This window comes from Acinonyx jubatus, unplaced genomic scaffold, assembly GCF_027475565.1.
Source record: "Acinonyx jubatus isolate Ajub_Pintada_27869175 unplaced genomic scaffold, VMU_Ajub_asm_v1.0 scaffold_126, whole genome shotgun sequence".
Lineage (NCBI taxonomy): Eukaryota > Metazoa > Chordata > Mammalia > Carnivora > Felidae > Acinonyx > Acinonyx jubatus.
The window spans coordinates 1-10,381 of record NW_026464045.1 but is presented as its reverse complement, the minus strand read 5'-3'; the positions used below and the strand labels follow the sequence as shown (position 1 = coordinate 10,381).

Sequence of the window (10,381 nt, the reverse complement as noted above, 5' to 3'; positions counted from 1 at the left end):
TTTTATTTTATTTTTTTTAATATATGAAATGTATTGTCAAATTGGTTTCCATACAACACCCAGTGCTCATCCCAAAAGGTGCCCTCCTCAATACCCATCACCCACCCTCCCCCTCCCTCCCACCCCCATCAACCCTCAGTTTGTTCTCAGTTTTTAACAGTCTCTTATGCTTTGGCTCTCTCCCACTCTAACCTCTTTTTTTTTTCCTTCCCCTCCCCCATGGGTTTCTGTTAAGTTTCTCAGGATCCACATAAGAGTGAAACCGTATGGTATCTGTCTTTCTCTGTATGGCTTATTTCACTTAGCATCACACTCTCCAGTTCCATCCACGTTGCTACAAAAGGCCAGATTTCATTTTTTCTCATTGCCACGTAGTATTTCATTGTGTATATAAACCACAATTTCTTTATCCATTCCTCAGTTCATGGACATTTAGGCTCTTTCCATAATTTGGCTATTGTTGAGAGTGCTGCTATAAACATTGGGGTACAAGTGCCCCTGTGCATCAGTACTCCTGTGTCCCTTGGATAAGTTCCTAGCAGTGCTATTGCTGGGTCATAGGGTAGGTCTATTTTTCATTTTCTGAGGAACCTCCACACTGCTTTCCAGAGCGGCTGCACCAATTTGCATTCCCACCAACAGTGCAAGAGGGTTCCCGTTTCTCCACATCCTCTCCAGCATCTATAGTCTCCTGATTTGTTCATTTTGGCCACTCTGACTGGCGTGAGGTGATACCTGAGTGTGGTTTTGATTTGTATTTCCCTGATAAGGAGCGACGCTGAACATCTTTTCATGTGCCTGTTGGCCATCCGGATGTCTTCTTTAGAGAAGTGTCTATTCATGTTTTCTGCCCATTTCTTCACTGGGTTATTTGTTTTTCGGGTGTGGAGTTTGGTGAGCTCTTTACAGATTTTGGATACTAGCCCTTTGTCCGATATGTCATTTGCAAATATCTTTTCCCATTCCGTTGGTTGCCTTTTAGTTTTGTTGGTTGTTTCCTTTGCTGTGCAGAAGCTTTTTATCTTCATAAGGTCCCAGTAATTCATTTTTGCTTTTAATTCCCTTGCCTTTGGGGATGTGTCGAGTAAGAGATTGCTACGGCTGAGGTCAGAGAGGTCTTTTCCTGCTTTCTCCTCTAAGGTTTTGATGGTTTCCTGTCTCACATTCAGGTCCTTTATCCATTTTGAGTTTATTTTTGTGAATGGTGTGAGAAAGTGGTCTAGTTTCAACCTTCTGCATGTTGCTGTCCAGTTCTCCCAGCACCATTGGTTAAAGAGACTGTCTTTTTTCCATTGGATGTTCTTTCCTGCTTTGTCAAAGATGAGTTGGCCATACGTTTGTGGGTCTAGTTCTGGGGTTTCTATTCTATTCCATTGGTCTATGTGTCTGTTTTTGTGCCAATACCATGCTGTCTTGATGATGACAGCTTTGTAGTAGAGGCTAAAGTCTGGGATTGTGATGCCTCCCGCTTTGGTCGTCTTCTTCAAAATTACTTTGGCTATTTGGGGCCTTTTGTGGTTCCATATGAATTTTGGGATTGCTTGTTCTAGTTTCGAGAAGAATGCTGGTGCAATTTTGATTGGGATTGCACTGAATGTGTAGATAGCTTTGGGTAGTATTGACATTTTGACAATATTTATTCTTCCAATCCATGAGCAGGAATGTCTTTCCATTTCTTTAAATCTTCTTCAATTACCTTCTTAAGTTTTCTATAGTTTTCAGCATACAGATCTTTTACATCTTTGGTTAGATTTATTCCTAGGTATTTTGTGCTTCTTGGTGCAATTGTGAATGGGATCAGTTTCTTTCTTTGTCTTTCTGTTGCTTCATTATTAGTGTATAAGAATGCAACTGATTTCTGTACATTGATTTTATATCCTGCAACTTTGCTGAATTCATGTATCAGTTCTAGCAGACTTTTGGTGGAGTCTATCGGATTTTCCATGTATAATATCATGTCATCCGCAAAAAGCGAAAGCTTGACTTCATCTTTGCCAATTTTGATGCCTTTGATTTCCTTTTGTTGTCTGATTGCTGATGCTAGAACTTCCAGCACTATGTTAAACAACAGCGGTGAGAGTGGGCATCCCTGTCGTGTTCCTGATCTCAGGGAAAAAGCTCTCAGTTTTTCCCCGTTGCGGATGATGTTAGCTGTGGGCTTTTCATAAATGGCTTTTATGATCTTTAAGTATGTTCCTTCTATCCCGGCTTTCTCAAGGGTTTTTATTAAGAAAGGGTGCTGGATTTTGTCAAAGGTCTTTTCTGCATCGATTGACAGGATCATATGGTTCTTCTCTTTTTTGTTGTTGTTAATGTGATGTATCACGTTGATTGATTTGCGAATGTTGAACCAGCCCTGCATCCCAGGAATGAATCCCACTTCGTCATGGTGAATAATTCTTTTTATATGCCGTTGAATTCGATTTGCTAGTATCTTATTGAGAAGTTTTGCATCCATATTCATCAGGGATATTGGCCTGTAGTTCTCTTTTTTTACTGGGTCTCTGTCTGGTTTAGGAACCAAAGTAATACTGGCTTCATAGAATGAGTCTGGAAGTTTTCCTTCCCCTTCTATTTCTTGGAATAGCTTGAGAAGGATAGGTATTATCTCTGCTTTAAACGTCTGGTAGAACTCCCCTGGGAAGCCATCTGGTCCTGGACTCTTATTTGTTGGGAGATTTTTGATAACCGATTCAATGTCGTCGCTGGTTATGGGTCTGTTCAAGCTTTCTATTTCCTCCTGATTGAGTTTTGGAAGAGTGTGGGTGTTTAGGAATTTGTCCATTTCTTCCAGGTTGTCCAATTTGTTGGCATATAATTTTTCATAGTATTCCCTGATAATTGTTTGTATCTCTGAGGGATTGGTTGTAATAATTCCATTTTCATTCATGATTTTATCTATTTGGGTCATCTCCCTTTTCTTTTTGAGAAGCCTGGCTAGAGGTTTGTCAATTTTGTTAATTTTTTCAAAAAACCAACTCTTGGTTTCGTTGATCTGCTCTACAGTTTTTTTAGATTCTATATTGTTTATTTCTGCTCTGATCTTTATTATTTCTCTTCTTCTGCTGGGTTTAGGCTGCCTTTGCTGTTCTGCTTCTATTTCCTTTAGGTGTCCTGTTAGATTTTGTATTTGGGATTTTTCTTGTTTCTTGAGATAGGCCTGGATTGCAATGTATTTTCCTCTCAGGACTGCCTTCACTGCGTCCCAAAGCGTTTGGATGGTTGTATTTTCATTTTCATTTGTTTCCATATATTTTTTAATTTCTTCTCCAATTGCCTGGTTGACCCACTCATTCGTTAGTAGGGTGTTCTTTAACCTCCATGCTTTTGGAGGTTTTCCAGACTTTTTCCTGTGGTTGATTTCAAGCTTCATAGCATTGTGGTCTGAAAGTATGCATGGTATGATCTCAATTCTTGTATACTTATGAAGGGCTGTTTTGTGACCCAGTATGTGATCTATCTTGGAGAATGTTCCATGTGCACTCGAGAAGAAAGTATATTCTGTTGCTTTGGGATGCAGAGTTCTAAATATATCTGTCAAGTCCATCTGATCCAATGTATCATTCAGGGCCCTTGTTTCTTTATTGACCGTGTGTCTAGATGATCTATCCATTTCTGTAAGTGGGGTGTTAAAGTCCCCTGCAATTACCACATTCTTATCAATAAGGTTGCTTATGTTTCTGAGTAATTGTTTTATATATTTGGGGGCTCCGCTATTCGGCACATAGACATGTATAATTGTTAGCTCTTCCTGATGGATAGACCCTGTAATTATTAGATAATGCCCTTCTTCATCTCTTGTTACAGCCTTCAATTTAAAGTCTAGTTTGTCTGATATAAGTATGGCTACTCCAGCTTTCTTTTGGCTTCCAGTAGCATGATAAATAGTTCTCCATCCCCTCACTCTCAATCTAAAGGTGTCCTCAGGTCTAAAATGAGTCTCTTGTAGACAGCAAATAGATGGGTCTTGTTTTTTTATCCATTCTGATACCCTATGTCTTTTGGTTGGCGCATTTAATCCATTTACGTTCAGTGTTATTATAGAAAGATACGGGTTTAGAGTCATTGTGATGTCTGTATGTTTTATGCTTGTAGTGATGTCTCTGGTACTTTGTCTCACAGGGTCCCCCTTAGGATCTCTTGTAGGGCTGGTTTAGTGGTGATGAATTCCTTCAGTTTTTGTTTGTTTGGGAAGACCTTTATCTCTCCTTCTATTCTAAATGACAGACTTGCTGGATAAAGGATTCTCGGCTGCATATTTTTTCTGTCTAGCACACTGAAGATCTCGTGCCAATTCTTTCTGGCCTGCCAAGTTTCAAAAGAGAGATCAGTCACGAGTCTTATAGGTCTCCCTTTATATGTGAGGGCACGTTTATCCCTTGCTGTTTTCAGAATTTTCTCTTTATCCTTGTATTTTGCCAGTTGCACTATGATATGTCGTGCAGAAGATGGATTCAAGTTACGTCTGAAGGGAGTTCTCTGTGCCTCTTGGATTTCAATGCCTTTTTCCTTCCCCAGTTCAGGGAAGTTCTCAGCTATAATTTCTTCAAGTGCCCCTTCAGCACCTTTCCCTCTCTCTTCCTCCTCTGGGATACCAATTATGCGTATATTATTTCTTTTTAGTGTATCACTTAGTTCTCTAATTTTCCCCTCATACTCCTGGATTTTTTTTATCTCTCTTTCTCTCAGCTTCCTCTTTTTCCATAACTTTATCTTCTAGTTCACCTATTCTCTCCTCTGCCTCTTCAATCCGAGCTGTCGTCGTTTCCATTTTGTTTTGCATTTCGTTTAAAGCGCTTTTCAGCTCCTCGTGACTGTTCCTTAGTCCCTTCATCTCTGTAGCAAGAGATTCTCTGCTGTCCTCTATACTGTTTTCAAGCCCAGCGATTAATTTTATGACTATTATTCTAAATTCACTTTCTGTTATATTGTTTAAATCCTTTTTGATCAGTTCATTAGCTGTTGTTATTTCCTGGAGATTCTTCTGAGGGGAATTCTTCTGCTTGGTCATTTTGGATAGTCCCTGGAGTGGTGAGGACCTGCAGGGCACTTCCCCTGTGCTGTGGTGTATAACCGGAGTTGGTAGGCGGGGCTGCAGTCCGACCTGATGTCTGCCCCCAGCCCACCGCTGTGTCCACAGTCAGATTGGTGTGTGCCTTCTCTTCCCCTCTCCTAGGGGCGGGACTGACTGTGGGGTGGCGTGGCCCGTCTGGGCTACTTGCACACTGCCAGGCTTGTGGTGCTGGGGATCTGGCGTATTAGCTGGGGTGGGTAGGCAAGGTGCACGGGGGCAGGAGGGGCAGGCTTAGCTCGCTTCTCCTTAGGTGATCCACTTCAGGAGGGGCCCTGTGGCAGCGGGAGGGAGTCAGATCCGCTGCCGGAGGTTTGGCTCCACAGAAGCACAGAGTTGGGTGTTTGCACGCAGCGAGCAAGTTCCCTGGCAGGAACTGGTTCCCTTTGGGATTTTGGCTGGGGGATGGGCGGGGGAGATGGCGCTGGCGAGCGCCTTTGTTCCCCACCAAACTGAGCTCTGTCGTCCGGGGGCTCAGCAGCTCTCCCTCCCTTTGTCCTCCATCCTTCCCGCTTTCCGAGCAGAGCTGTTAATTTATGACCTCCCAGACGCTAAGTCGCGCTTGCTGTCGGAACACAGTCCGTCCGGCCCCTCCGCTTTTGCCAGCCACACTCGGGGGCTCTGCTTGGCCGGCGAGCCGCCCCTCCGCCCCGGCTGCCTCCCGCCAGTCCGTGGAGCGCGCACCGCCTCGCCGCCATCCTTCCTACCCTCTTCCGTGGGCCTCTCGTCTGCGCTTGGCTCCGGCGACTCCGTTCTGCTAATCCTCTGGCGGTTTTCTGGGTTATTTAGGCAGGTGTAGGTGGAATCTAAGTGATCAGCAGGACGCGCGGTGAGCCCAGCGTCCTCCTACGCCGCCATCTTCCCTCTCTCCTCGCCAAAATAATTTGTAAAAGAAAATACTAATGTGCCACATACAGAATGTTTAAAAAAAAAAAAAGGAGCAAAAATGTGTTTTATGTCATTGAGAGCTTAATTTGGGGCTAGATTTGTGAATTTTTTTCTTTAGATTTTTTTTTTAATGTTTATTTATTTTTGAGAGTGAGAAAGAGCGTGAGCTGGGGAGGGGCAGAGAGAGAGGGAGATGCAGAATCTGAAGCAGGCTCCAGGCTCAGAGCCTGATGCGGGGCTCGAACTCACAGACTGCGAGATCATGACCTGAGCCGAAATCAGGCACTCAGCCAGCTGAGCCACCCAGCCGCCCCTAGATTTCTGAATATTTAACTCACCCCACCGTTGCAAAGTTTGTTTTGAAGGGAAGAGAGTGGAGAAAGAGAAGATGGTTACTTTCTGAAAAAGCACTGGAAGATTTTTTGTGCAAAGTAATAATGTTAATTGAATGTAAATCAAACCAGTCGAGGAAACTTCAGACGTTTCCAAGTTTAGGCTTTAAGAAGTCTAGCTTCCTGGGGTGCCTGGGTGGCTCCGTAGGTTGAGCATCCGACTCTTGATTTTGGGTCAGGTCACGATCCCAGAGTTTGTGGGGTCAGCCCCACGTCGGGCTCTGTGCTGAGCGTGGAGCCTACTTGGGATTCTCTCTGTCTCTCCCTCTGTCCCTCTCCTCCGCTCACGCTTTCTCTCTCTCAGGAAAAAAAAAAAAAATTAAAAAAAAAGTCTAGCTTCCTGAAAAAGGTGAAAAGATGAGAAAAAGATTCAGCATTGATGCTAAAGATTTCAGAAACCTGATTATAACAACAGATCCATTCCTACACGAGGCCAGTCTTGGAATCAGTTCCATATAAAAACTATTCCTGTGTGCTAGACATTGGGATTAAGATGAAAACCCCCTCTCTCTTGCATTGTACATGCTAGAGGTTGTGCCAGACCATAAGCAAGGACTAAAAATACATTATAAAAGGGGCTGTGAAGGAAGTAAACTGAGTGCTAGTTACAGTATTTCAAGAAAATTGTTTAACACGCTGACTTTAACATCCTAAGTGCCTTCTCCATGTGGGCACACAAAGTGGACCTCTGAAAAGTGGCCTTGTTACTTTTTCTAGATCAATGGCTATGTCCAGTCAAGATGAGATGGGGGAAGTTTTCCCACCCAGTGTAAATAAAGGGCTAGACTTGGTTTCCGGCCCTCTTTCCCAGAATGAATTGCTCAGCACTCCCCCAAAACTCCTACAGACATTTTGGGGCCATCGCAGATTCAGTGGTAGGCCCCCATCTAACAGAGTGGTGAGTTAATAATCAGCCATGGGTATTGAGAATTTAGAGGAAATGGCAACATTTTAGAATATCTGACTGTGAAGTGTGTTCCCCTCCCCATCGCCCTAACTGGTGCTTATTTTTCAGGTCAGCTACTTTTCTTGGAAGCAGTATGGCCAGGGGGAGGAAGAACGTCTCTCGGATTTAAGCTTTGAAGAGCAAGAGTTCAAATTGCTAGAGCTGGACTAGCATTTTTTAATTTCCCAGGATGCCAGGTCCTGTGGCTTCCTTGGAAGCTCTGCTCCACTCCCCCACCCTTCCACCCCTCAGAGCTGCGGGAGTCCGAGGCCACCCAGATCTGAGTCCAAGTACTACCTTGCTGTGAGCAGCCCTGGGGGAGGGCGGGGGGAAGGGGGGGAAAGGGGGAGTGGTGGCCTTTGCAGGGTGGAGGGAGGCCTGGGCCCCAAGTGATTCTGGGAAAAGGGCCCGCTCTGGTGGTGCCGAGCCCATCTCCAGGGAGCTAATAAAGGTGGCGTAAATAAAGGGTGGGACGTAGGCGGGGGTGGGGCGCACAGTTGCTAACAGTGCGCGCGCGCATCATGGGGCTGCCACAATGGTTTGGCTCCCGCTCAGGGCCCAGCGCCAGTACCCCACTCGCCTGGGTCGCTGCGCCCCGGAGCCTCCGCAGGTCATGTCCCGGCTGCGCATATTGGCCCCACTGCTTGTCCTTATGTGGCAACCGTTGTGGCTGCTGGTCCAGGCAGCTCAGCCTCCGGAGTGGGCCCTGGACCCTGCCCAGCTGACCGCCGACCCCATCGAGCGGCTGAGCCCTGGTCTTCGCGCTCGTCTGATCCCCCACCCGAATCGCCCCAGGTACTTACACCCCCAGCTGAGCCGGTGGGCTTTAATTACCTGGGGTCCTCTGCTCCAGCCCAGATGTTGGCCCCGCCTAAGGAGTTGACTGAGACTTTGGTTCCATTCCTGGACACGGATTCCGTTGGAGAACTACCCCCAGGGCCAGATGAGGATCTGAATGACCAGCTAACCCAGCATCAAAGGCTCCCAGAGGTGGTTCCAATGCCAGGTTAGGATCCGAATCAGACCATAGCTCCGCCGCCTCAACTCAAAAGTAAGACTAAAACTGTAGGTTTAGATCAGGCCGAAGATCACCAATCATTTGAAATACTTGTTCCATTTCTGGATAGAGTTCAAAGCCAACAAAGTTTATTGTTTCACCCCTAAACCTGAAGAAAGATCTAGCTCAGCATCGAAGGCTTGCCAAAGTTGTTGGAACTCCAAACCAATCTGCAAATAAAGAGCACCTACAACAACAGCTGCAGGATGATTATTTAGATTCCAATATGGGTCTCGTATATCCTGAGGAGAACCTACCTATGGGTTTCCCAGGGGGACCAGATCAACTTGCAAACTTCTCTGAGGAGGCTGAAATTCCTCCACCCTTGCAGAAGACCCCAAATCATCTAGAGTCCCCTGAGGAAGCTGAATCTTTTTTGCCCCAAGGGGAGGCTCAGGCTCAGCATCCAGAGCCCCCTGAAGAGACAGAAACATCTCTACTTGAGCAGGAGGCTCCATCTCCGCGTCCAGAGTCCCTTAAGGATGGAAATTCAGCAAACCCACAAGAGGCCCCAGCTGAGCCTTCAAGTACCCCTGAAGAGGTCGAACCTTCTTCAGTCCAGCAGGAAGCCTCAGCTCAACCTACAGAGGCCCCCGAGGAAGTGGAACCTTCTCCAACCCCCCAGGAGGCCCCTGCTCAGCCTCCAGAGCCATCTAAGGATATCATATCTCAACTGTTAGCACATTATGAAGTAAATGTGCTATCTCCAAGTCAGAGTGAAGCTCAGAAGCCAAGCTTCCCCAATGTCGCTGTTAAACCTCTGGATCTTACCATAACTCTAACTCAGCCTGCGGAGCACCCTGAGGAGGCTGGACCTACCCCAGTCCAGCAGGAGGCCCCTGCTCAGCCTGCAGAGCGCCTCGAGGAGGTTGAACCTACCCCAGTCCAGCAGGAGGCCCCAACTCTAGTTCCAGAGTTCCCTATCGAGTATTTAACTCAACTTGCAATAAGTGATTGCATCTCTAGGTGACATCTCTACCTCTAGGTCAGTATCCAGATTATTTAATGTTTCCCAGGGTTACAGGTAAGCCTTTAGATGTGGAACTTACCACAACTCCAGGGCCTGATAAAGGTGTTGAATCTTCTATAGCCCAGCAAGAGGCCCCACCTCAGCCTCTTGAACATACTGAGGAAGCAGAACTTTCTCTAACCCAGCAAGAGACCTCGGGTAAGCCTCCAGAGGAGGCTGAGCCTTTAAGTGAGCAGGAGACCCCAGGTCAGCCTTCCGAGCCTCCTGGGGTGATTGATCCTTCTCTAAGGCAGCAGGAGACCCCAGCTCAGCCTTCAGTGCCTCGTGAGGAAGCTAAGCCTTCTCTAAGCAAACAGGAACCCCCAGCTCAGCTTCCAGACCCTTTTGGAGAAGCTGAACTTTCTCCAACCCAGGAGGAGGTCTCAGCTCAGCTTGCAGAGCTCCTTAATGAGGCAGAATCTTCAACCCAGCAGGAGACTCCAGCTCAGTCTCCAGGAGAGATAGAATCTTCTGCAACCCTGCAACAGCAACCAGCTCAGCCTCCAGAGCTGCCTTCCAGGGAGGGGGAACCTTCTCCAACCCAGCAGGAGCACCCAGCTCAAACTCCATGGCATCATAAGAGGACAGTTTCACCTCCAGGTCACTACCGTGATCAACATTTAAACCTGCCCAATGTCAGTTTGAAACCTCCAGATGTGCAGCTTACCATGACTGCAGAACCCACTACAGAGGTGGGACCTTCTCCAGTTCAGCATGAGACTAGAGCTCAGCCCTCAGTGCCTCTTAATGTGGAACCTTTTGAAACCCAGCATGAAGCCCCAACTCTGCCTCCACAGTCCCCTGAGGTTGAATCTTTGCCAGTTCAACAGGAGACTCCAACGCAATCTCCAGAATCTACCACACAGGAGAAACTTCCAACACAGCAGGAGACCCCAGATCAGTATCCAGAATATCCTGGAGAAGTTGAACCTTCTACAGCCCAGCAGGAGGCCCTAGCTCAGCAATCACAGGCCCCTGAGGAGGGTGAATCATCCTCAACCCAGGAGGAGGCCCCGAC

At 46.5% G+C, this 10,381-nt stretch overlaps 1 protein-coding gene across 1 annotated transcript; it reads left to right on the top strand.

Annotated features, from left to right (window-relative positions):
* Window positions 1-7,640: 7,640 nt before the first annotated feature.
* LOC128313856 (leucine-rich repeat-containing protein 37B-like) lies at window positions 7,641-9,281 on the top strand (the record flags this gene model as incomplete). The annotated part of the gene is given in 3 exon segments (XM_053214018.1): window positions 7,641-8,034; window positions 8,037-8,423; window positions 8,426-9,281. Coding segments are annotated over 3 exon segments (1,445 nt in total), but the record flags the coding sequence as incomplete, so codon positions are not given.
* Between the last annotated feature and the right edge of the window lie 1,100 nt (window positions 9,282-10,381).